The sequence below is a fragment of the Rhincodon typus genome, chromosome 18 (genome assembly GCF_021869965.1).
Source record: "Rhincodon typus isolate 14 chromosome 18, sRhiTyp1.1, whole genome shotgun sequence".
Taxonomy (NCBI): Eukaryota; Metazoa; Chordata; class Chondrichthyes; order Orectolobiformes; family Rhincodontidae; genus Rhincodon; species Rhincodon typus.
This window is the reverse complement of record NC_063349.1, coordinates 2,080,851-2,106,681: the sequence shown is the minus strand read 5'-3', so window position 1 is coordinate 2,106,681 and position 25,831 is coordinate 2,080,851. Positions and strand designations below refer to the sequence as shown.

Here is a 25,831-nt window from a genome sequence, read left to right as displayed (position 1 = left end):
TCGGTGGGAGTAGAATTGAATTGGCAGCTACAGGAATGAAGGGTGGAAGTCATTGGAATGATGTAGGTATTCCCTGTTCAGTTGGACGATGGTTAAGCTGTGGTTGAACATTATCTACTCTGTACAATGTGGTTGAGTCTGGGATCAGCAGGATCACTGATACAGGTAGTGAGGGTTAACCGGGGAGATGGTTGTAAAATGATATAGTAGTGGGCCTTCTTGTAATGGGATGCAACAGTGAGAAGGTCCCCTGAGCAAAATAGCTCATGTAGACCCTTCCTGGAGAAAAGATTTAGCTTTGTCAGGGAGAAGTTTTGTGCAGAGAGACAGACAGAAAAAGGATCCCTGAACCAAGAATCAGGTTGAGAATATAGGAGCCATGGTTAGTAAGTTTGCAGATACAGCAAAATTGGTGGCATAGAGAACATTGACGAAGGTTACCTAAGATTACAAAGAGATCTTGATCAATTGGCTCAATGGACTGAGGAATGGGAGATGGAGTTTAATTTGGATAAATGTGAAGTATTGCATTTTGGTAAAACAAAGAATGACAGGACTTATACAGTTAATGGTAGGGCCTTGGGTAATGTTGCAGAACAGAAGGATCTAGGGGTTCAGGTACATAATTCTTTGAAGTTTGCCTCACATGGTGACAGGGTGGTTAAGAAGGTATTTAGCATGCTTGCCTTCATTGCTCAGCATACGAGTTGGGTCGTTATGTTGACATTGTACAGGACGTTGGTGAGGTCTGTTCTGGAATATCGTGTCCAGTTCTGGTCGCCCTGTTATAGGAAGGATATTATTAACCTGGAGAGGGTTCAAAAAGGATTTACCAGGATGTTACCAGGAATGGAAGGCTTGAAAAATAAAAATAGATTGGAAGGGCTGGGACTTTTTTCAATAGAAAGTAGGAGGTTTAGGGTGACCTTATTGAAGTTTATAAAATCATGAGGGGCATAGATAGGATGAATGACAAGGGTCACTTCCTTAGGGTGGGGGAGCTCAAAACTAGGGAGCATATTTTTAAGGTGAGAGGAGAAAGATTTAAAAAGGACATGAGGAGCAACTTTTTTACACAGAGAGTGGATCATGTGTGGAGTGAGCTGTCAGAGGAAGTGGTGGATGTGGGTACAGTTACAAAGTTTTAAAAAGGATATGAGGGACAACGTTTTTACACAGAGAGTCCTTTGTGCATGAATGAACTCCCAGAGAAAATGATGGTTGCAGGTACAGTTATAATATTTAAAAGACATTTGGATAAGCTCATGAATAGGAAAGGTTTGGAGGGATATGGGCCAAGAGCAGGCGGGTGGGACTAGTTTAGTTTGGGAACATGGTTGGCATGGACTAGTTGGACTGAAGGGTTTGTTTTCATACTGTATGACTCTCTGTAACTCTAAGATATATTATTACAGGCCCAATGGAATAACAGATCCTGCCTCTTGGTTTTCAGGTTCTGACTGTGTTTAACCTCTCATTACAGTCATGTTGATGATTTAGTAATCTAGAGGCTGGGACTAATGTTCAGGAGAGCATGAGTTCAAAACCCTCCATAAATTATGGGAATTTAAATTCAATGAATAATCTGGGAAATACTAGTCTCATTTATGATGATTGTGAAGTGACTAGATTTTGATAATAAAGCCGGGCGGGGCTGGGGGAGAGGGAAGAGATTGAGCCTACGTGACTCCAGACACGCAAGAATGCAGTTAACTCTTAAGGTGAAAGGGCCCAGCAAACCACTCACTTCCAGGGCAATTAGGGACGGGCAACAAATGCTAGTCTTGCCAGTCCTTTGGGAACCTTGGGTAACATTCTTTTGCTTTCTAAGGGGAGGGGAGTTACGCTGTCCAGGATGGGCACAATCTGATGTGTCAGGAGGAGTGAGGCCCGAGGTGTGTGCTGCCTACCTGATTTGAAATACTTGTGCCTTGCTCCTTTTGGTATTCGTCCCTCTTTCTCTGCCTGGGTGGCCGCTAGGCGCAGGAGATTGGCAATGCGCTGCTGGAGCTCAGACCAGGATCGCAGGGCCTTCTCGTGCTCCTCCTGCCTCTCAGCTCTCGTCTCGCCGTAGTCCAGGAGATGTGTGGTGATAGGTTGGAGGATGTACACAGGTGGAACCGCATTCTCGTCTTTCCAGAACCAGTCCCGAAGCAGCTTCAAGGACTGGGAATCGGAAGAGTATTTCAGGAGTAGCTCCTCAAACTCTTCGCCCTCAATGACTCGGGGGATGGGGCGAAATCCGTAGCGATTGCCCACCAGAGCCTGCCAGATTTCGATAAGCACTGGGATCAGTGATGGATCACAGCCCGTCAAAATCAAACCATCGTTTACAAAAACCGAGGAGAACAATGAAAAGTCGAGAAAATGACTTACAATAAAAGTGGGCCCCAGTGACATCCTTTTACAAGATTCGATCTCTCTCAGGCACAGTTCTGTGCTCATGTGGTCAGTAGTCAGTGTATTTGGTACTCCCCAGCGCATGTCAACTACCTGGCAAGATTTGGGGTGAACATAGTTACCCTGTGTTCCTGCATTAACAAGGGGCAGTTCTCTGTGTGTATGTTAATCCTAAGAATGGTGGGTGGGTGGTTAAAATCGTTTGTCTTTAGATTGACTTTGCAACAATTTCGAAATTTCCAAAAGGCTCAGGAGAAATCAAAAGCTGAACTAACGCGGTACCTATTGCATCAATCAATGTCCTTCAGGGGCAGGTTGTCTGAAATGGATTTTTCAGTTCACCAACTTTAGCAAGTGATTCTCAAAGCCCTGGCAGTGGAGGGTCAATGAGAACTGCTCCATTGCAGAAAGGTAGTGCCTTTCCAGCACAGCTTGTGGGCTTGGGTGACCAGGTGATTCCCCATCACGTGATGCGAGCCCCACCCTCCCCAGAGTGTGTCTCCACTCCATCATTGCTCCCCTGCCACATTCAAACTCCCGTGTCCAACTCTGAAGTCACTGTGTCCAGCACGACCCCCATACCCACTCCATGTCACAATCTGTCCACACTGCAAACTCTCTCTGTCACACTCTCCCTCCCTTACACACCCTCCCTCATGCTCAATCTCCAATGCGCTCCCTCTCCTTCACAGTCCTCTCCTTCTCCCTCAAACTTCCTATCCCTCACCACTCCTTCTCAATCACACTCCATCTCCCTCATGCTACCTCTCTCAAGCTCAATCTTCCTCACACTCCATTTGCCACACACTCCATTTCCCTCACACTACCTCTGCCTCAGACTGAAACTCCCTCTTACTCCATTTCCCTCACACTCCCTCTGCCTCAGACTGAAACTCCCTCATACTCCATTTCCCTCACATTCCCTCTGCCTCTGACTGAAACTCCCTCATACTCCATTTCCCTCCGCCTCAAACTGAAGCTCCCTCATACTCCATTTCCCTCACACTCCCTCTGCCTCAGTCTGCTTCATTTCCCTCATGCTGAATCTCCCTCACCCACCCTCTCCACCTCCATTTCCTTTTCCCATTACACACCCCTTTCCTGCCCTCTCCCCTCTCTGTCCTTCATCCTTCCTCTCTCTCTCTCAAACACACAAACACTCTCTCCCATCACAATCCCCCTTTACCCGGTGAATAGTTAAGTTAGCACTATAGGCTTAACTGAGGAAGAGAATAGATCCCTTGAGATATTTTCCCCCAGCTGAACAATGGTCTGACTCACCTCAAAGACTAGGCCCAATTTCTGACAGAATTCCTGTACCTCTGGGTAGGCCTTGTCCAGGAGAGCATCACGCTCCATGCTCATATCTGGAAAACACAGCAAGAGCTAGTGACTGTCTATTGTGTATGAGCAGCCTGCTCTGGGGCTGGGCCATAAAACTACAGCCTAATTTGAGAATGTTGGGCCTGGGAGATACAGATCTTGACAGAGCTGGTCAGAAAGTGACAGCTGGAAAGAACTTCCACGTAGGAGAGTCTTTCCATCTTGACTTGGGGCATTCCAAATTGCATTAAAATGTATGGATTTGTTTGAGGTGTGGTCAGTAATGTCGGAAACATGCAGCCAATTGGCATGTGACATCTTCCTCCAGTCAGCCTGGGTAACCTGACTGTGGCCACAACTTTACATTTGACACCTGATGTCCTGGAACTTCTGCGATAGTCTACCTTCCAGTGCCTTACGAATAATTGTGAGTCTCACCAACTCCTTTTCTCTCTGTGTTCCCAAAAACTCACTCTGAGAAGATAAATGCCCCATCTCCATCTGGAATGGAAAACCTTTTATGCTGAAACTGTGTCTCTCAGTTGTTGCCTCTCCCATGAGGGGAAATATCCTCTCAGCACCCACCCTGTCACGTCCCCGCTGAATGTTTCAGCTAAAGGCCTCTCGTTCTTCTAAACTCAGATCCTACCTTTCCTCATTAGATAACCCCCTCATCCCAGGGATCAGTCCAGTGAACCTCGGACATGCTGTTCCTAAAGCTCTTATTTTTGACATGAGGTGACCAAAACAGTACGTACTATTCCAGTCGTGGTCTCACAAATGACAGTAAGTTTGTCTGCTCTTCTACTCCAATCCCCTTTGTATTTGAGTCCAGCATTCCATTTTCAGGGCGGCACGGTGGCTCAGTGGTTAGCACTGCTACCTCACAGCTCCAGGGACCTGCGTTCGATTACACCCTCGGGTGACTGTCTGTGTGGAGTTTGCATGTTGTCCCCACATCTGTGTGGTGCCCCTCCGGGTGCTCCAGTTTCCTCCCACAGTCCAGAGATGTGCAGGTTAACTGGATTGGCCATTCTAAATTGTGCAGGCTAGGTGGGTTAGCCAAGGGAAATGCAGGGTTACAGGGATAGGGTAGGGATTCTATGATTTGCTTTTGTAATTACTTGCTGCACTTACATGATAACAGTGTGATTCATTGAGTATAGGAGTTGGGATGTCACGTTGCGATTATACAGGACATTGGTTAAGCCACTTTTGTAATACTGCAATTCTGGTCCCTCTGCTATAGGAAGTATGTTGTTAAACTTGAAAGGGTGTGGAAAAGGTTTACAAGGATGTTGCTGGGGTTGGAGGGTTTGAGCTACAGGGAGAGGCTGAATAGGCTGGGGCTATTTTCCCTGGAGCGTCGGAGGTTGAGGGGTGACCTTATAGAGGTTTATAAAATCATGAGGGGCATGGAGAGGGTGAACAGTCAAGGTCTTTTTCCCAGTAAAGGGGATTCCAAAACTAGAGGGCATAGGTTTAAGGGGAGAGGGGAAAGATTGAAAAGGGACCTGAGGGGTAACTTTTTTATGCAGAGGGTGGTGTGTGTATGGAATGAGCTGCCAGAGGAAGTGGTGGAGGCTGGTACAATTACACCATTTAAAAGGCATCCAGATGGGTGTATAAATAGGAAGGGTTCAGAGGGATATGGGCCAAATGCTGGCAAATGGAACTAGATCCTCCGACACTTCTGCCATCTGCAATCCGACCCCACCACCAAAGACATTTTTCCCTCCCCTCCCTTATCTGCGTTCCGGAGGGACCACTCTCTCCGTGACTCCCTTGTCCGCTCCACACTCCCCTCCAGCCCCACCACACCCGGCACTTTTCCCTGCAACTGCAGGAAGTGCTACACCTGCCCCCACACCTCCTCCCTCACCTCCATCCCAGGCCCCAAGAAGATTTTCCACATCAAGCAGATGTTCACCTGCACATCTGCCAATGTAGTATACTGCATCCGCTGTACCCGCTGTGGCCTCCTGTACATCGGGGAAACCAAGCGGAGGCTCGGGGACCGCTTTGCAGAACACCTATGCTCGGTTCGCAATAAACAACTGCACCTCCCAGTCGCAAACCATTTCAACTCCCCCTCCCATTCCTCAGATGACATGTCCATCCTGGGCCTCCTGCAGTGCCACAACGATGTCACCCGAAGGTTGCAGGAACAGCAACTCATATTCCACTTGGGAACCCTGCAGCCCAATGGTATCAATGTGGATTTCACAAGCTTCAAAATCTCCCCTCCCCCTACCGCATTCCAAAACCAGCCCAGCTCGTCCCCGCCTCCCTAACCTGTTCTTCTTCCCACCTATCCCCTCCTCCCACCTCAAGCCACACCCCCATTTCCTACCTACTAACCTCATCCCGCCCACTTGACCTGTCCGTCCTCCCTGGACTGACCTATCTCCTCCCTACCTCCCCACCTACACTCACCTTTACTGGCTCCATCCCCGCCTCCTTGACCTGTCTGTCTCCTCTCCACCTATCTTCTCCTTTATCCATCTTCTATCCGCCTCCCCCTTTCTCCCTATTTATTTCAGAATCCCCTTCCCCTCCCCCATTTCTGAAGAAGGGTCTAGGCCTGAAACGTCAGCCTTCCTGCTCCTATGATGCTGCTTGGCCTGCTGTGTTCATCCAGCTCTACATCTTGTTATCCTAGATCAAATTGGGATGTCTGGTTGGCATGGACTGGTTGGACCGAAGGGTCTGTTTCCGTGCTGTATGACTCTATGACTCTGTATACCAGATCCCTGAATACTTCAGAGTTGGTAGTTGATAGGAACACCCCTATTGTCACCAAATATCTCTCCTGCCTCCACATCAACACTTAATGGAATGATGGGCTGGGAGATCAGCCCATCAATTTTACAGATTTCACTGGACAAAACAACTAGTAATGAAATGAACATTGTTTGGGCAGGATAGATCTTTCAGGTGTTTCCAGGCTGGATCTCCCTGACAGTTCCTCTCTCTGTTTCTCTCTGCCAGCTTGTTCTCTGCTGCCTACATAGTGAGGAACAGAAGGCCACTCTCTCCATGGGGATAGGACAGATGAGCCTAATGTTGTATATAGCTGTGATCCGCACAGTTAGGGCCCTTATGGCACAGCGACGGTGTCCTTGCCTCTGGAACAGGAGATCTGAGTACTAATATCCCCGAATAGGTTGAACGGAAAATATTTGATCCACACAATTCCCAGGAATGTTGCTCATTCCTGACCGTGCCCCTAGCCGAGCTGAGCTAGCCCAGTTACCCTTGGTAATTCCCCATCTCCTGGCCTCAGTACTGCCCCCTATCCTCAACATCACTTAAAACACAGCAGGCAGGAGGTGCTGGTGTTTAGTACTGAACCTGTGAATGTGGAACTGATGAACACCCGGACCAACTTAGACTGGTCCACGGGCAGCTCGGTGGGCTCCCCTCGGAGTAAGGCATGTCGATGGTCAGTTCCAAAGATCCCAGCTTTCATCCTGTGGGCACACACTGGGTGGTGCTGCCAATCTGTCACTAGCTGTACAATCGGTATCTCAACCTGTTTGAACAATGAAAAGAGGATGGACAATTAACTGCTTCATTCCCTTTACTTATCAACAAACAACTTTCCCCATCCTCCCTCCCAGCTTTTTGAAAATGTGTCTCTGCTCTTTTCTCCTGCCTGTCATTCCCATCTTGTCTGTGTCTCTCTCTCTCTCACACTCTCTCCAAAAAGAATGTCTTTGCACTTTGATTCTTGTTTCCATCTCTGATTGTATGTCGAATTTAAGCACCACGTCCTCCCAGTGTGCCTCTTGCAGCCAATTTAACTGTTCCCTGTCTTCACCTCCCTAACCCTCACTCACCCTCTTTGCTCTTCGCTCTTGCTAAGTCTCCCTTAACTACGCTCTGTACTGCATTCATGTCCTAAAAGTACTGTCTACCCACCCTAGGAGCTGAGATCTCATGTCTCTGTTTATCTTCAGTCAGGAAAGTTAGCAACTTGACGACGACTTGGCTTCATTTCTGAGCCAATTCTTGGGGAAGTGATCTTTGCAAACATTGGGATTCTTTCAGTTAATATTAGCAACTAATTACTGGATTAAGCTGCTAATTGAATGCTCTCAATACTGACACTCGCTGTGACCACATTCCATCACATTGAAAGAATTTACCTCCAGCCAAACTCTCTCTCTGTCTTTGGCAACAAAAGAAGCTAAAGCTGCAAACATAAAATGTTGGAAATCAGGATCAGGCAGCATCTATGGAGAGACAGCAAGCTAATGTTTTCAGTCTGGATGACTCTGAAAAGTCTGCTGTGATTGCCAACATTTTTTGTTTTCAGTATAAATTCCAGCATCTGCAGTAATTTGCCCCTAAAAGAAGGTAAAAACCTGCACTGAACTTACTCCTATACTCTTCTAGAGTTACAGAGTCATACAACACAGTAACAGACCCTTCAGTCCAACCAGTCCATGCCGACCATAATCCCAAACTAAACTAGTCCCAACTGCCTGCGCTTGGCTCAAATTTCTCCAAATATTTCTTATTCGTGTATATATGCAAATATCTTTTAAACGTTGTAACCATATGCACATCCACCACTTCCTCTGGAAATTCATTCCACACACAACCAACTTTCGGTGTAAAAAAAGTTGCCCCCATGTCTTTTTAAATATTTCTCTGCTCACCAGAAAAATAAGTTCTCTAGTCTTGAATTCCCCCACACTAGGGAAAGGGCACCTGCCATTCACTTTATCTATGCCCCTCATGATTTTATAAACCTCTATAAGGTCATCCCTCAGCCTCCTATGCTCCTGTGAAAAAAGTCCCAGCCTAACCAGCTTTTCTTTATAACTCAAACCCTCTCTTCCTGGCAACATCATGTTAATCTTTTCTGAACCCTCTCCAGCTTAATAATATCCTTCCTGTAACAGGGCGACCAGAACTGGACACAGTATTCCAGAAGAGGCCTCACCAATGTCCTCTACAACCTCAACATGACGTCCCAACCCCTATACTCTCGTCTGAGCTATGAATATGAGTGTACTAAACGCCTTCTTAACCACACTATCTACATGTGATGCAGACTTCAAAGAATTATGTACCTGAATCCCTAAGTTTCTCGGTTCTACAACACTGCCCAAGGCCCTAGTTTTAATTGTGTAAGTCTTGTCTTTGTTTGTTTTACCAAAAAGCAATAAATCGTATTTATCCAAATTAAACTCTATCTGCCACTCTTCAGCCCATTGACCCAAGCTGATCAAGATGTCTTTGTAATCTTAGATGACCTTCTTCACTGTCCACTATACCATCAATCTTGGGGTCATCCCCAAGTTTACTAACCATGCCTCCTATACTCTCATCCAAATCATTGATATAAATGACAAACAAATATTGCACTCAAGCTGAAACACTACAAAGGGCTGAGACACTGTGAAACAGTGTCAACAACAACCTGCATTTATGCAGCGCCTTGAACATAGAAAAATGCCGCAAGACTCTTACCAGGAGCACTATCAAGCGGAAGCTCACACCAAGCCTTGGGACGGGTCACTGAAAGCTTGGTCAAAGTGGGTCAGGATTGGGGTTAGCAGTATTTGAGGGAGGGAGAGAGACCGAGAGAGTCTGGGAGAGATTTCCAGAGTTCAAGGTGTGCGTAGCTGAGGGCACACATGTCAATGGAGTGATTAAAACCAAGGATCGGCAAGAGGTTTGAAGCAAAGGAGCAGAGAGGGCTGGAAAGGGAGGCAATGATAGGGAGGACTGAGGCCAAGGAAAGGATTTAACAGAAGGATATGAATTTTAAAACTGAGAGGGTGACATACTGGGATCCAATGTAGGTCAGCAAATCCAGGGTGTCAGAGATTTTGATGTTCCTAAGCTAATACAGCAATCAGCTTACAATACAATCTGTACACAATCTGTATTTTAAGACAGTATTGGCATCAATGGTAAAACTGTACACTTGCCTGAGATTTGCAGATTTACAGATCTCCATGCAAAGAATTAAACATTGGCAAGGGTGCTTAGTGGGCTCTGTCACTCCAGGGATCAGCTACATGTGACAAACACCATAGAGTCAGACAGTATAGAAACATACCCTTCGGCCCAAGTCCTCCTTGCTGTCCAGGTTTTCCAAACTTAACTAGACTCCTTTGCCTGTGTTTGACCTATATCCCTCCAAACATTTCCTATCCGTGCACTTATCCAAATGTCTTCTAAATGTTGTAATTGTACCCGCCTCTACCACTTCCTCTGGCAGCTCATTCCATACACACACCACCCTCTGTGTGAAAAGCTCCTCTTCAGGTCCCTTTTAAATCTTTCTCCTTTCACCTTAAACCTATGCCCTCTAGTTTTGGACTCCCTTACCAAAGGGAAAAGACCTTGGCTATTGACCCTATCTATGCTCCTCATAATTTTATACACTTCTATAAGGTCACCCTTCAGCCGCTGATGCTCCAGGATAAAGAGTCCCAGCCTATCCAGCTTCTCCTTATAACTCAAACCCTCCAGTTCTGGCAACATCCTGGTAAATTTTTTCTGCACCTTTTCCAGTTTAACAACTTGCATCCTATAGCAGGGTATCCGGAATTGTACGTAGTTGACTTGGACAATTATACCCAATGTTCAGGAACAAAAATATCTAAAGGAATGTGGATTTTACTCACCAACGTGCCCTCCGCATCAAAGGGTCAACTACCTGCATGGATTCTTGTCAAACCCTTTAAAGGGGGCAGTAAAGTCAGTCACATTAAAGCAGATTATTGCCTGTGATCGCTGATCACTCCACAGTGAAGCTATGACATTTTCTCCTCCCCCTTGGCCAGGGTCAAAACTTTAGTCATCTTTTGTTCTGCCCCTTTGGTGTTGCCTTGTTCTGATTTAAGCTCTCGTCTGTTGTCAGGAAGAATTAGCATTTCAATAAAAGTAAATTATAAGCCATCTTTCAGGCTTTCTATACCAGCAGGAAGTGTATTGTTGCTGTGTTTATTTCTGCATCTAGGTACCTGGAACAAACAACAAAGATCAATGTTCTTAGCTGGTAACTCAAGAGAAGGATCCTGTTTGACCTGTTGACATCCCCCCAGTGTTTGGCAGTAGTAGCGTAGAATGAAGGAAGGAGCCTGGCAGTGTGCTGTAGAATGGTTCTTTTTTAATTGTGGTGGTTACAAAGGCCATATTATGAGTTTGGGTTCTTCACAGACTGTTCAAGGAGGAGAAAGCATGGGTCAAGAACTGTCTTCAAGCTTAGACTTCAAAGTAATACAATTTATTATAGATTAATATTAAACCCTGCTTGATATGGTAAACTCAGATATCCCAGGCTCTGACTTACACATTTAATGTACTAATATCTAAAAATACATAAATTCTATTGTAAGGAGTATTCTGCCTACTTTGTGTGTTCATGTCCATGTGCTCATATTTGTCTTCCGTGCAATCTGACAATCTTCTACCGGTGTTTTAACTTTGCCCGCACAGTGTGCTATTTATACCGAGTGATGTGTAACATTACCACAAGGTTGCTACAGGGTCCCAAGGCTCTTACACATCAGGCTACAGCTCAGAAGCAGACTCTTTGGGGTGTGCGGGCTCTGTCCTCAATCCTCTGCCCTTCTGCTGCACATTGAGAGTACCACACACTCAGAAAGCTCGTACACCTCCTGATTTTCTCTGCTCCCTCCGGATGGCCTCCTGTTTATTTTTTGGGATGCTCTTTACCTGTTCCTGAAAGCCTATTTGACAAAGTGCCACGTGAAAGGCTGATTAACCAAACCATGGCTGTTGGGAATAGGATGGTCATTGTTGGCTTGGATAAAAAAGTTAGATTAAAGGAGAGAAAAGAGTGAGTGACTGTGCGTGCTTTTACAGTGGATAAGCAGCATTTCCTAAAGGCTAGTGAATGGGTCATTGCTCCTTTTGGTATATTTGAATGACTTGCCTATTAGAATACAGAGTCAAATTTCAAAACTTACAAGTTGTGTAACAGACAGTAAGGATGATACTGATCAACTGCAACAGGACATGGAGAGACAGTTGGGCAATCAAGTGGCAAATGGAATTTAATTTCGAGAACTGTGAGGTGACATATTTTGACAACCTGGAGAGGGAATATGGAATAACAGGTACAGTTCTAAAGAGTATGAATGCACAGGGAGCACCTAAGAATTCATATGAAGGTAGTAGGGCATACTGAGAGGATAATTAGCAAAGCGCATGGGATTTAGGGCTTCAGAAGTAGAGAGCACTTTGAGTACAAAAGCAGGGAAGTTCGAGAATTACACCGACCTCTGGTCACCACACTTCAGGAAGGATGTGAGAGCCCTCAAGCCAAGAGAATTATCTGGAGAGAGATTTCAGTTGCAAGATTAGGTTGTGTCATGGAACAAAACCCTAAATATGATGGACATTTTTAACCGTTAACTTCAAAACATTTTTTTTTGAGAAAAGGGAATAGTTTCAGACAAAACAAACAAAACCACGGATGTAAATTCAGTGCTGTCTAAGGAGAAATTTCTTCTCTCAGAAGGCTGAGAGTCTTTTGGAACTCCATACCACAGAGAGAGCTGCGGGGGCAGAGTCCTTGTGTATATTTAAGGTTGAGATAGATTCTTGATCAGTCAGAGAATCAAGGGTTATAAAGAAAGGACATGAAATTGGACATGAAGAATGTCAGATCAGCCATGATCCTATTGAATGGCGGAGCAGGCTCGAGGAGTCTTTCGACCTACATATGTTACTATTTCTTATGGTCTTATTAATCAAACCCTGGATGGGACCCATGGAATGACACACCTGTAAAGTGCCAAATTCAAACACAGAGAGAGATACATAGAAGGAAGAAATAATGAGGGAGATGACTAGCACCCCTCTCAGTTCAAAGCCACTTCTTGCAGAATTTTTTTTGTGTTTGCCCTACATGGAATATACAAAACGAGGATTAAAAACCATTACCAACGCTGGTCTGTGTGTTCAAGTGGGAGAACGTATGCTCGTGAACAGAGGCATCTTTGTATGCTGTCCTGGGTCTAAGTGCTAAGTATGCTATGAATGTCACAGTCCAAGAACTACCCACTAGTTACCCCAGGACTGCAGGTAAGCAAATTCTCTCACTCTGTATACTCAAAGCCAGCTGGTTAACAAGCCAGTCTAAAGGAAATAGGAAAAAAGAATTTTAATTAACCTGTAAAAATGAAGAATTCTGAAATCAGTTGTTCACTTATTAACCTTACGCTATCTAGAGTCAGAGAGTCATACAGCATGGAAACAGATCTTGTCATTATTTATCTTAGAGTCACAGAGTCAGAGACTCCTACAGCATGGAAATAGACCCTTCAGTCCAACTAGTCCACACTGACCATGTTCCCAAACTAAACTAGTCCCACCTGTCTGTGCTTGTCTTATATCCCTCCAAACCTTTCCTATTCATGAAATTATCCAAATGTTATTTAAATATTATAACTGTACCTGCAACAATCATTTTCTCTGGGAGTTCATTCCACGCACAAAGGACTCTCTATGTAAAAACATTGCTCCTCGTGTCCTTTTTCAAACTTTCTCCTCTCACCTTAAGAATATGCCCCTAGTTTTGAACTCCCCCGCCCTAGGGAAAAGATACCTGCTATTCACCCTATCTATGCCCCTCATGATTTTATGAACTTCAATAAGGTCACCCCCCAAAACCTCCTACTTTCAGTGAAAAAGTCACAGCCTTTCCAATTTATTTTTATATCTCAAAAACCCTCCACTTCAGGAACAGTGGTAGTAGGAACTGCAAAACCAAAATATTTGTGCTCAGGGCCCCCAGTCAATTACATGAGCCCTGATCCAAAGTGTTCATATTTCAGCCGTTAATCTGTCCATGCCCGTTCTCGCATTTTATTGTCACCCCCATATCGACTATGACTGTCAGTGCTATGACATCTTGGCCCTTTCTGAAAATGATGTCTGGTTTCCATCACTGGCTTCCAGTCTTGGTTCAAGGTAGAGTGTCAGGCCGAACTTGGAAATGCATTGCTTTCCTTGGTGGAAGATCTTATTGTGGTGCTTTATTCCTGCACTATTTACAAATGGGAGGGTATCCATAAATGTGGGTGAAGCTTACATTGGGAACCTTGCACCTCTGACAGGTTTTGATAATGTCAGCCTTGAGGGGTATAGGCTGCTCTGCATTAGGAGACTTTGGATGAGGCAAAATAATTTTGTGGTGCATGTGGATTTTATCCAGAGAATGTAGAGTTATACAGCATGGAAACAAGCCCTTCAGCCCAACTCATCCATGCTGACCATGCTTCCCAAACTGAACTAATCCCATTTGCCTGCGTTTGGCCCATATCCCCCTAAACCTTTCCTATTCATGTCCCTTAATGCCTTTGTAGCATGATATTCCCACACCTTAGCTTTTAAGCTTCAACTACCACACAAATTCCCACTTTTTCCACACAATACAGTCGGTTATCAGTTCTGTTGTGGGTGGAATCCGTAAGCTGCACCTCCCCTGGGGAGTAATTGTCTTCCTTTTGATTCAATTGCCTTAAGGACCTAGAACATGCTCAGCCCTTTGATGATATCAGTATTGTTTATTGCCCCGGAATTGGAAGGAGGCCTGAATCACCAGGCCCCTGGCCATTTCGAGTGCTTTGTGTTTACAAATAATCGTGGCCTTCGGAGCACACCAATTAGTGTGAGAAGAATTCTGTCAAAACCTCCACCCCTCGGAAAACCGCCCGAGCATCCATACCTGGGTGAAGTTGTTGACTCACTCACCAAGCTGGCTTATTCTCCTTCAGACGTTTCGTCACCATGCTAGGTAACATCATCAGTGGAGCCTCTGATGAAGCGATGTTATTCTACTCCGCTCGGAATTTGTACTGTCCGGTCCGCAATGATGAGTACTGTCATATCCGGTTTTGATATATGTGGGCTTCTATACGGGGTCCAATTCTATATGTTTGTTAATTGCATTACAGGTGGAGAACGATGCCCTTAGGAATTCCTGTGTGTGTTTATGTTTGGCTTGGGCTACTATGGTTACCTTGTCCCAGTTAAACTGATGGCCTTCATTGTCTAAGTGCACTGATATTAAGGACAGATCATTGTGTAGTTTTGCTGCTAGCTGATGTTCCTGTATTCCTATTTTCCTTCCTGTCTGTCCGATGTAATGTTTGTGGCAGTCGTCGCATGGTATTTTGTAAACCACGTTGGTTCTGCATGTTTTGGGAATGGGGTCTTTAATCCTTGTGAGTGTTTGTCGTAGAGTGGCTGTGGGCTTGTGGGCCACCATGATTCCTAGCGATCTTAGGAGTCTTGTTGTCAGTTCCGATATGTTCTTGATGTAGGGCAGTGTGGCCAGTGTGTTAAGGTGGACTGTGTCCTCCTGTTGTTGTCTGTTTTGTAGGCATCTGCCGATGAAGTTGCTGGGATATCCGTTTATAGCGAGGATATTGTTTGGTGCTCTTCCTCTTTCTTGTGTAGTTCTGGAGTGTTGCAGTGTGTCCTGGCCCATTTAAATAGTGTCCTAATGCAGCTTTGTTTTGTGGCCATTGGGATAGTTGCTCTGGAAGTTGAGGATTTGATCAGTGTGGGTTGCTTTTCTATATACTGATGTTTGGTCATACGCTAAGCGTTAACATCCAGAAACGGACGTTTATTGTTGTGTTCTTCTTCCCTTGTGAATTTAATCCCTGTGAATATGCTGTTATTATGCAGCTTTGTTTGAGGATGTTGGGGTGTGCAAGTTGAGGATTTGATCTGTATGGGTTGGAACTCCCCTTTGGTCATACGCTCAACGTTAACATCCAGAAACGGAAGTTGATTGTTGTTTCCTTCTTCCCGTGTGAATTTAATCCCTGCGAATACGCTGTTGATGAGGTGGTGGGTCTCTTCTAATTTGTTGTGTTTAATAATGACAAATGTGTCATCTACATACCGGATCCACAGTTTAGGTTGAATGTGGGGGAGGGTGGTGTGTTCTAGTCTTTGCATGACTGCTTCTCAATGAGTCCTGAGATGGGTGACCCCATTGGTGTACTGTTGATCTGTTTATATACTTGACCATTAAAGACGAAGTGTGTGGTGAGGCAGAGGTCTTGCTGTTTAAGTATGTTGTCATTGCTGAAGGAGCCGCTGGTCTGTGTTGCTTCTTCCTCTAGTAATGTAGCCACTGTTTCTTTGGCTAGGGGAATATCGATTGATATGAATATTGCTGTGACGTTAAAGGATACCATAATCTCATCATCGCTGATTTTTATGTTCTTGACTGTATTGATGAATTCTTGGGTTGAGTGGATGGAGTGGGATGATCCGTCAATCAAGTGTTTCAGTCTCTGTTGTATGTCCTTGGCCACTTTGTGTGAAGGTGTCCCTGGTAGGGAAACAATGGATCTGAGAGGGATGTCTGGTTTGTGGACTTTAGGAAATCCATAGAAGCGGGGAGTGTTCGTGCCTTCTGGTTTCATTCTCATATAGTCCATCTTGGTTGTCTGTCCTACCTCCTTTAGTCTCTTCAGTGTCTGGGTGATCCTATTACCCGGCTGCGGTGTTGGGTCTATCGCCGCCTGTTGGTAGGTGGTTGTATCTGCAAGTAATGCCTGTGCTTTCTTTACATAGTCCGGTTTGTTCATAACATGGTCATCGCCCTACCGCTGGTAGGATTATGATGTTCCTGTCTTTCTTGAGTTTATCTAGTGCTTTTGTCTCTGATGTGTTCAGGTTGTCCCCTTTGTTCCTTCTGTGTGGTGTGGGGATTATAGTTTGTTGGATGGCTTGTTGTGTTTCGTCCATGAGTCTGTTGTCTTTTAATGTAGTCTCCAGAGCGGCCATGAAGTCTGTTCTGTTCACATCTTTGTGGTTATAGTTAAGTCTGCATAATAGGACAGCTTTCTCAGTTTGTGTGTCTGCTGGATAGGTTTCTTATCGATGTGTCTGGTTTGTTATTGTCCTTGTCTTTGTGGTGGATCAATTTGGTGAGTTTCTCCTGTAGCTTGTGTTTCTTCCTAGTTTTGGTTTTGTGTTGATTGATGGTAATGGCCTGTTCTAGGGTTGTAGTCCACTGCTAGTCCGTAATGTTTAGATACTATGATTTTTGGCACAAAATTTCCCTTTTGTACCTGTGGAGTCAGTTATGGACATCATTAATCATTGCGCTTGGCATTCTGCATCCATTCTGTTCAGCTGTTTTATATGTCTATGTGTTGTTGAGTGGAGGTTTGTATTTTATGCTGTGGGGTAGGACCTGGTTCCTGAGGCATTCGTGAAGAAAATGGAGTTGTTCACGGGTATTCGTAACAACAGCGTTTCCGCAGGGATTAAATTCACAAGGGAGGAAAAAAACAATCAACTTCCGTTTCTAGATGTTAACATTGAACATATGACCAACGGGGAATTCGGAACCTCAATAAACAGAAAAGCAACCCACAATGATCAAATCCTCAACTTCCACAGCAACCACCCCAATGTCCACAAACAAAGTTGCATTAGAACACTATTTAAACAGGCCAGGACACTCTGCAACACTCCAGAACTATACAAGAAAGAGGAAGAGCACCTACACAAAATCCTCACAATAAACAAATATCCCCACAACTTCATCCGCAGACGCCTGCAAAACAGACAATAACAAGAGGACACAGTACGCCGTAACGCACTGGCCACACTGCCCTATGTCAAGGACTGACAACAAAATTCCTAAGACCACTAGGAATCATGGTGGCTCACAAGGCCACAGCCACTCTACGACAAACACTTACAAGGATTAAAGATCCCATTCCCACAACATACAAAACCAACATGGTTTATAAAATGTCATGCAATAACTGCCACAAACATTACTTTGGACAGACAGGAAGGAAACTAGCCATCAGAATACATGAACATCAGCTAGCAGCAAAACGGCACGACAAACTCTCACCTGTCACCTAGCACGATGATGAAACGTCTAAACAAGAACAAGCCAGCTCGGCGAGCAAGTCACCAACCTCATCCACAATCCAAGCTACAGATCTTTGCCAAAACTTTAAATATCCGTACCTGGGATTTGAAAGGTTAAGCAACTTGCTTGTGACCACTGGGTACAAACTTTTAAGATAGAAACCACTTATGGAAACTTCTGTGCGCTAATTCTCTTTGAAAAGACCTAAGATCCTTTCCCAACTAGAACGTACCTAGAGGAACAGAGAATGACCGAGTCCAGAGGACCAGGAGCCGATGCACAAACCCTTGTTCCAGAAAAAAAACCCTCGCAACCAAGGAAAATATCAAGGTGGAGCGAACGAGAGGAGATGGGGAATTGTAGGAGCCCTGCTCAGGACAGTAAGGGTTGTGCTGAATCGAAAAGGTGAGGCTGAAAACAAAACCAGTTATATTATCTGCTAAAAAAGAGAATATCTGGGCCAACGTTTCTGAAGAAGGGTCTAGGCCCGAAACGTCAGCTTTCCTGCTTCTCTGATGCTGCTTGGCCTGCTGTGTTCATCCACACCTTGTTATCTCAGACTCTCCAGCATCTGCAGTTCCTACTATCTCAGAATATCTGGGCCATCTGCTGGAGGTTAAGGGAAAAACCAGCGGGATTTTTTGAGGAACAAACACCATGTGCGGAGAATGGGATTCAGTCAGAGACTATGCAGACTGGTCTGTAACTCTGACTGGGGCTGTGAATTCCTATACCAATGCTCCTGAGAGAGTGGATGAAGTTCAACAGCAAAACTCTTTCAGTAGAACCTGACAGAGTTTCCAAATACCAGTATTTCCATCTAGCTGGTAAAACTCACATCCAATTTGCTTTCAACCTGAACAAAAGATCTTCCATCGGTCTACAATTGTCAACAATTTGTTTTTGTTGACAGGAAGTCCAATGAATATAAAAAGTCATCATAAAAGTCATATAAAAAGTCATTGTTTTCTGAAGAAGGGTCTAGACCCAAAATGTCAGCTTTCCTGCTCCTCCGATGCTGCTTGGCCTGCTGTGTTCATCCAGCTCTACACCTTGTTATATCATATTCCATCCTCTGTTTGCAACCTCCTGGCCCTCAGGAGCTGGTTTTCATTTCTGGCAATTTATTTAAAAATTACCATCTCTGCACAGAATTGTCTTCTCATGTGTTGTGACTGTGTATGTAAGTGTTAGGAGAATAAAGAGGGTTATAGTTTTAATTCCCGGATCAGAGCTTAGGTGTAAATTGGTGTTTGCCGCTTGTTTTAAGAATAAGTTTTGATCAGATTTAAAAGATTAATTTGAGTTTATTAAAGAAGACTGGTGGATATTTATCTTAATATAGATAGCATACAAAAGAGAAGCAACTGGTCATTTTGATAGTCAAATCAACAAATGTACAACAAAGGTGTGACTGAACGACAAGTGAGCGCGGATATTGTTGCACTCCTGTCACTGATATGTGAACACTTTAATTCATGCTGTTTAAGTAAGTACTGTATGAATCATACACGGTTTAATTATAGATAGGTAATGAGTTTTCAGGAGACTGCAGACATTGTGGCTTTGGTGCTGTTGTGCCTGGACAGTTGCCATGTTTGGTTTTTGAGATCCATCCAGAGTGTGACACTGGAATTGTGATAGACAGCAACAATTGCCACGTAACTGAGTGTGAAATTCATTGCTCTTGTGCAAGGCCCAGTGTAGGGGTTTGTGGGTGTGAGGATTGACTGGTTGTTTCCTGTGTGGTCAGAGTATGTTTCTGTTTGTGACAAGGTGTGCCTGTCCGAGTGACTGCCAGCTTTGCTAAAGTTGTGCAGTATTAATGTCACACAACTCGAGGCACTGATGCGACGCCAGGATATCAAATTTACATTCTGCATCTCTTGGCTACAAGCTGTCACACGTAACTGACTAAAAGTGTGTAATGCTACAAGGCAGACCATGGGGAAGGAGCTATTTAAAAGGCCACTCAGCAAGGTGAGGTGCTTTTGGCTTACCTTTGCTGTGCTGAAGCTGGCAGAAGCGCTCTGCTGGAATATTGAAGGTGCTTCTGTTTTTTGCCAATAACTGAACACAGCTGGGGAGGAGAGAGAGGACCAGCTGACGCAGGTATTGAGGGATGTCATTGTGATTTTCAACATGACTGAGAAAGAGGGCTGAGGCAAACAGGAGATGTTGTGAGAGGGACAGAAGTTAGTTTTCCGGGCGCATTTTTCCTACGTTGGAAGGAGCCACTGATTCACCAGGCACATGGTCATCCAGTGATGCCACCCCATCAGGCTGGGATCCTGGCAGCAGGGTGATGATCGTCATCCCATTAGGCACCATGTTCACTAATCGCTCTCAATGTCAACAGCTCCAGCATTGGTCAGTGAGGCCCAGAGAAACATCGTCACACAATGTCACATGATGCAGCAATGCCGGGAGATGACGGGAGCCCTCTCTCACTGGAGAGGGAAGACCCAGTTATAGGGACAGGACCCTCAAGAATTTCGATTTGATAAATACAACCACCTCTGGCATTTCCCATTGGCAACATGAGAGCTTCTTGTCACATGACCTGTGTCGGGCACTTGGGCAAGGTTGGTGGTGCAGTGTGACACAGTATGAAGGAACATGATTGACACCCACATGTGATCATTTCCTACACTTACATTGGTGAGGCATTCACTTCCTTGGCATCAGGTCCCATTCCTGCTTTTTTTTTGGACAGTGTTGCTCAAACATATCCCTCGCCCATCACACCACCCTCCTACGGGACCGATGGTCTTTTTCCTGGATGCCAGCCTTGTGATAGAGTTTCCAAGGCAGCATGGCTGGGGTTAGGTGTCAGCCTCGTTTCACTGCAGCAGGTGTATTGTAAAGGACTTTACCAGCAGCCGGGGGTTCGGGAGTACGGCTGGCCTTTAAGGGGAACAGCTTGCCTTTAAGGAGAGAGAACCTGGCGAGACCATGTTGGATGTTCAGCACAATGCTACAGGGGACAGAGACAGGGGACACACAGAGAAGGAGGAAGAGGAGGAAATGTGGAGAATCCACCCGGACACACATTACAGCCAGAGAGATTGAGTTCCCAGGTGTGGGCAGGTTGTGAATGGCAGACCATTGCCAAACAATGGGGCACATTCATTTCTAGCCCAATGTGTTAATTTCCACATTAGATACTGGATGATGGCTAGTAGAGACTTTGTACTCAAAATGAATGGAAAATGTCCTCACCACAGGCCCTGGTGTCAGCTGGTAAAGTCGTGGGCAATGTAGAGTAGGAGGTATCCTACTGACCAGCTTATCACAACTGGGACAGCTAATAGAGTTGGTACGGGGGCTAGTGAGAGGAAAAGACAGTCAGAGTTCCTGCTCCCGATCACTGCTTTGCAGTAAAATAACCTTATGGTACTGGCAAGGGTCCAGCACAGTCAGAGGAGATCTTCACAAAGACTAACTGTTGCTCCTTTCCTAGACATTGCAATACGAGGCCTGGTGCTGGATGCAGAAATTATGATGCAGTATGACTTTGAGCTCTTTGTTTCTTGAAGTACTTGATGTTTTTGAGTAACGCTACTGCCAGTAAAATCATCGCAATCTTAAAATGAGAAAAAAGACAAGCAGGTAAGTAACCCTCTGCTCCATGCAGCCACATCCCGCAAGTAAGGAGCAAGAATGACTGCTTATGGCACACAGTGCACATCAATACAGGAGGGAGGAGGCTGCAGTGAGGCAGGGAGACTACAATGGGGAGGTGCATAAACTTGATGAGCCAAAAGGCCTTTGTACTATAGACCTCTATGTGGAGAAGAGGGAGGAGCCTTGTGTGTGTGTGTGTGTGTGTGTGTGTATGTGTGTGTGTGTGTGTGTGTGTGTGTGTGTGTGTGTATGTATGTATGTAGGAGAGGGAGAGACAGTGTGTGTATGTGGGAGAGCGAGTGTGTGTGTGGGGGGGGCTAGAGAGAGACAGTGTGTGTGGGACAGACAGGGTGTGTGTGTGTGGGAGAGAGAGAGAGAGAATCTGTGTGTGTGTGTCTGGGTGGGAGAGAGAAAGTGTGTGTGTGGGAGAGAGAGAGTGTGTGTGTAGGAGAGAGAGAGTGTGTGTATGGGGTGGGGTAGAGAAAGAGAGAGTGTGTGTGTTGGGGGAGACAGTGTGAGTGTGTGTGGGGGGCGAGAGAGTGTGTGTGTGTGGGAGAGAGAGAGTGTGTGTGTGTGTGTGTGTGTGGGAGAGAGAGAGTATGTGTGTGTGAGAGAGAGAGAAAGAGAGTGTGGGAGACAAAGAGAGAGAGAGTGTGTGTGTGTGTGTGTGGGAGAGAGAGAGAGTGAGAGAGTGTGTGTGTGGGAGAGAGAGAGAGTGTGTGTGTGTGCGCGTGCGCGGGCGGGCTGAGGGGTGTTTTGATGGGGGGGGGGGAGGAAGCTATAAGAAAGGGACACTACAAAGGATAAGAGCAAGGTCTCAGTGTTTGGGAGGAGGGAGTCTACAAAGGAGACAGAATGGTTTTAAACTTGTCAACTAAGGGATTCTCAGCTAATGAAGACACAGGGAAACTTGAAATCACTGAGGAAATGAAGTTCTTGCAAATAAATATGAAATCTCTTGCTTAAGGCTGCATATGTTCAGGAGTGACTATATGGGGGAAAATGTAGAAATGTATACTTTTGCAATGAACATTATGTCAATTATAAAATTTAAATCTAAGATTGAGATTTGAGATGCAGTGCAAAATGGAGTAACCATCTGGTTAAAAGTCTGCCAGTTTTGTCCATGTACAATGGAAACATGCTAAGGGGAGGTGACAGTCTAGTGGTATTATCGCTGGGCTGTTTAATCTAGAGACCCAGGTAGTATTCTGGGGACCTGGGTTCAAATCTCACCATGGCAGATGGTGCAATTTGAATTTAAAAGGAAAAAATCTGGAATTAAGAGTGTAATAATGACATGAATCCATTGTTGATTGTTGGAAAACCACATCTGGTTCATTAATGGCCTTTAGGGAAGGAAACAGCCATCCTTACCTGGTCTGAATGTGACTCCAGACACACAGCAATGTGGTTAACTTTTAACTGCCCTCTGAGCAATAAATCCTGATCTAGCCAGTGATGCCCCCATCCCATCAATAAATACTAATAAAAGTTGTGACTTTGTCAGTCTGTGAAAGGCATGTTTAGGCTGATGGCTTTTCGTGTGTAGAAGTATGTGTCAGTTATTTTGAAAAACAAACTCTTGCCTGTTTTATTGTGCCAATGTAAGTCTTTGGGTTTCTACAATCTCTTTTCAGAATAGGGTACAGCAACACTGTCTTCACACAGATGAGACCCTCTTTCATGTTGTGTGGCACTACCACCGTGCTAAATAGAATAGTGTACAAACAAATCTAGGAACTCAAGGAGATAGCAAGAACTGCAGATGCTGGAAGTCAGAGTCAATACTGTGTGGAGCTGGGGAATCTCAAGACTGGGTATCCACGAAGCCGATAGCATTGGTGGAATTGTATTCAGCCACAGTCTGTAGCCTCTTAGACTGGCATATCCTCCAGTCTACCATTACATCATTGACCAAACCTGGTTCAATGAGTGCAGGAGAACAGGCCAGGGGAAATTTCCAACATAACCTGGTGAAAGTACAACACAGGATTACAGGGATGTTAAATAGTGCCAGTAGCATTTAATAGACAGGACTAATGAATGCTAAACGCAATGGATCAGATCTGACGGCCAGTCATGAACAGTGGTGAACAACTTTAATGCCTCGCTGGAGAGGAAGACTCCACAAATAGCCCCATCCTCAATGAAGGAGATCCCAGCACATCAGAAAATGGACAGGGTTGAAACATTTACGTCCAGCTTCAGCTAGAGGTACAAAGGAGAGGACCCATCTAGGTGACCTCCTGAGGTCCCTGCCATTAAAGATATCAGAATTCAACCAGTTTGATTCATTCTACACGATATCAAGAAACAAGGCTATAAAGCCTGACAATATTCCAGCAATAGTACTGAAGACTTGTACTCCAGACCTTGCTCCCTTAGCCAAGCTGTTCCAGTACAGTTACAACACTGGTATCTACCCGACAATGTGGAAAATTGCCCAGGTATGTCCTGTATGCACAAAGCAGGACAAATCCAAACCAGCCAATTACCGCCCCATCAGTCTCCTCTCAATCATCAGTGAAGTGAGGGAAGATGTCGTCAACAGTACTATCAAGCAGCACCTGCTCAGCAATAACCTGCTCAGTGACGCCCAGTTTGGGTTCTGTCAGGGCCACTCAGCTTTTGACCTCATTACAGCCTTGGTTCAAACCTGAAGAAAGAAACTGTACAGTAGAGTGAGCGGAGAGTGATAGCCCATGACTCCAGGCCTGCATTTGACTGAGGCCCTTATGGGTGAGTCCTTCCTGTCCCAGCCCCAATCAATATCTTGCAGAATGGCCATTGACCAGAAACTTAACTGGACCAGCCATATAAAAACAGTGGCTCAAGAGTAGGTCAGACTGGGGCAAAAAAAAAACTTGGTAGATGGAATATAATGTGGGAACATGTGAGGTTAAGTACATTGGGCAAGAAGAATAGAGGAGCTGAATATTATATGAACAAAGAAAGACTGCAGAAAGCTATAGCACAGAGAGTCCTTGAGCATAAATTACAAGTAACTAGTGTCCAAGTTAAGCAAATAACAGGAAAGGCAGTTGAAACGTTGGCCTTAATTTAAAAGGGAATGGAGAATAAAAATAAGGAGGTTTTGCTAGAACTATACAACGTACTATTCAGACCACATTTGGAATACTGTGAGCAGTTTTGGGCTCCTTCTCTGTGGGGCTGTATCTGGCGTTGGAGGCAGTCTAGAGAAGGTCCACTAGGCTGATTCCAGGTATAGAGGGGCTGTCTTATGAGGAGAAATTGAGTATGTTTGGCCTGTACTCAATGGAGTTTAGAAGAATTAAATGGAACCTTATTGAGACATACAAAATTTCTGGGGGACTTGACAGGATAGGCGCAGACAGTCTAGGACCAGAGGGCATAATCCAAGAGTAAATAGCTCACACATTTAAGATTCCCCAAAGCTGGTCCACCATTGACAAGGCACAAGTCAGGAGTGTGGTGGAATACTCCCCACTTGCCTGGTTGGGTGCAGCTCCAACAACGCTAAAGAAGCTCGACACCATCCAGGGCAAAGCTGCCCGCTTGATTGGCACCATATCCACAAGCATTCACTCCCTCCATATTGACGCTCAGTAGCAGCAGTGTGTACTATTTACAAAATGCTCTGCAGAAATTCACCAATGATCCTTAGACAGCACCTTCCAAACCGACAACCACTTCTATCTAGAAGGACAGGGCAGCAGATACATGGGAACAGCACCCTGCAAGTTCCCCTCCAAGCCACTCACCATCTCGACTCAGAAATATATCACTGATCGTTCACTGTCGCTGGGTCAAAATCCTGATGTTCCCTCCCTAAAGGCATGGACTGCAGTGATTCAAGAAGGCAGCTCACCACCACCTTCTCAAGGGCAAATAGGGATGGGCAATAAATACTAGTCCAGCTAGTGACACTCACATCCCATGAAAGAATAAAAAGAAATTGGGATGAGTGATCAGTGACTTGGTGATGCCAAGTTTGACTAAAGGTTTGAAAACCTGGACTGAAAGCAGTGAGGAGTTGAGAAAGTAAGCTAGAATAATGAGCACATTTGATTCTAGCACCTTGGGACATGATGGAAGAACACAAAATAAGAATTTCAAGCAGGAACACCAAGGGAGATTTGAAGTCTCTTCAGCTTAGGAGACTGAGGTGTTGGAGAAAGTCAAAGAAGCAACAATTCCACCCAGTCGAAGAAATCAGTGAAAGATACTTGAAAATGACTGGACAGGTCTTCAGTTGTTGAAATGCACAAGATGATCGGTAGTTCTACCTTCTGGACAGTGGTAGTTCTAACATAGAGAGAGGGACACAGACCTCCACCAAGAGCAGGCTGAGACACACACCACCAATAAAACTCAGGTTCTCATGTCCCCACTTGATGATGTTCTTCAAGCATCCTTTAATGTAAATCCTTTCCTGGGCTGTCCAAGCTACCATTGACTGAGTCTCATAACCACACATCATGTTGAGGACCTGAGGGGAGAGAGCGCAGATCGAGTTCATTGCTGTGCAGCCACCGACCGTTTCAGAGCTGTGGGAGGGGTTGTGGGGGGAGGTATGGAGCTGTC

At 45.1% G+C, this 25,831-nt stretch overlaps 1 protein-coding gene across 1 annotated transcript in view; it reads right to left on the bottom strand.

Annotated features, from left to right (window-relative positions):
- Positions 1 to 16,178, bottom strand: part of nwd1 (NACHT and WD repeat domain containing 1) — a 60,315-nt gene extending 44,137 nt beyond the window's left edge. The window contains exons 1-5 of the mRNA XM_048607803.1: positions 15,930 to 16,178; positions 7,078 to 7,258; positions 3,682 to 3,767; positions 2,377 to 2,493; positions 1,911 to 2,265 (exon numbers count right to left, since the gene is read on the bottom strand). Of these exons, the coding sequence (XP_048463760.1) occupies positions 1,911 to 2,265; positions 2,377 to 2,493; positions 3,682 to 3,767; positions 7,078 to 7,258; positions 15,930 to 16,178 (988 nt within the window). The remainder of the gene's footprint in view (positions 1 to 1,910; positions 2,266 to 2,376; positions 2,494 to 3,681; positions 3,768 to 7,077; positions 7,259 to 15,929) is intronic.
- Between the last annotated feature and the right edge of the window lie 9,653 nt (positions 16,179 to 25,831).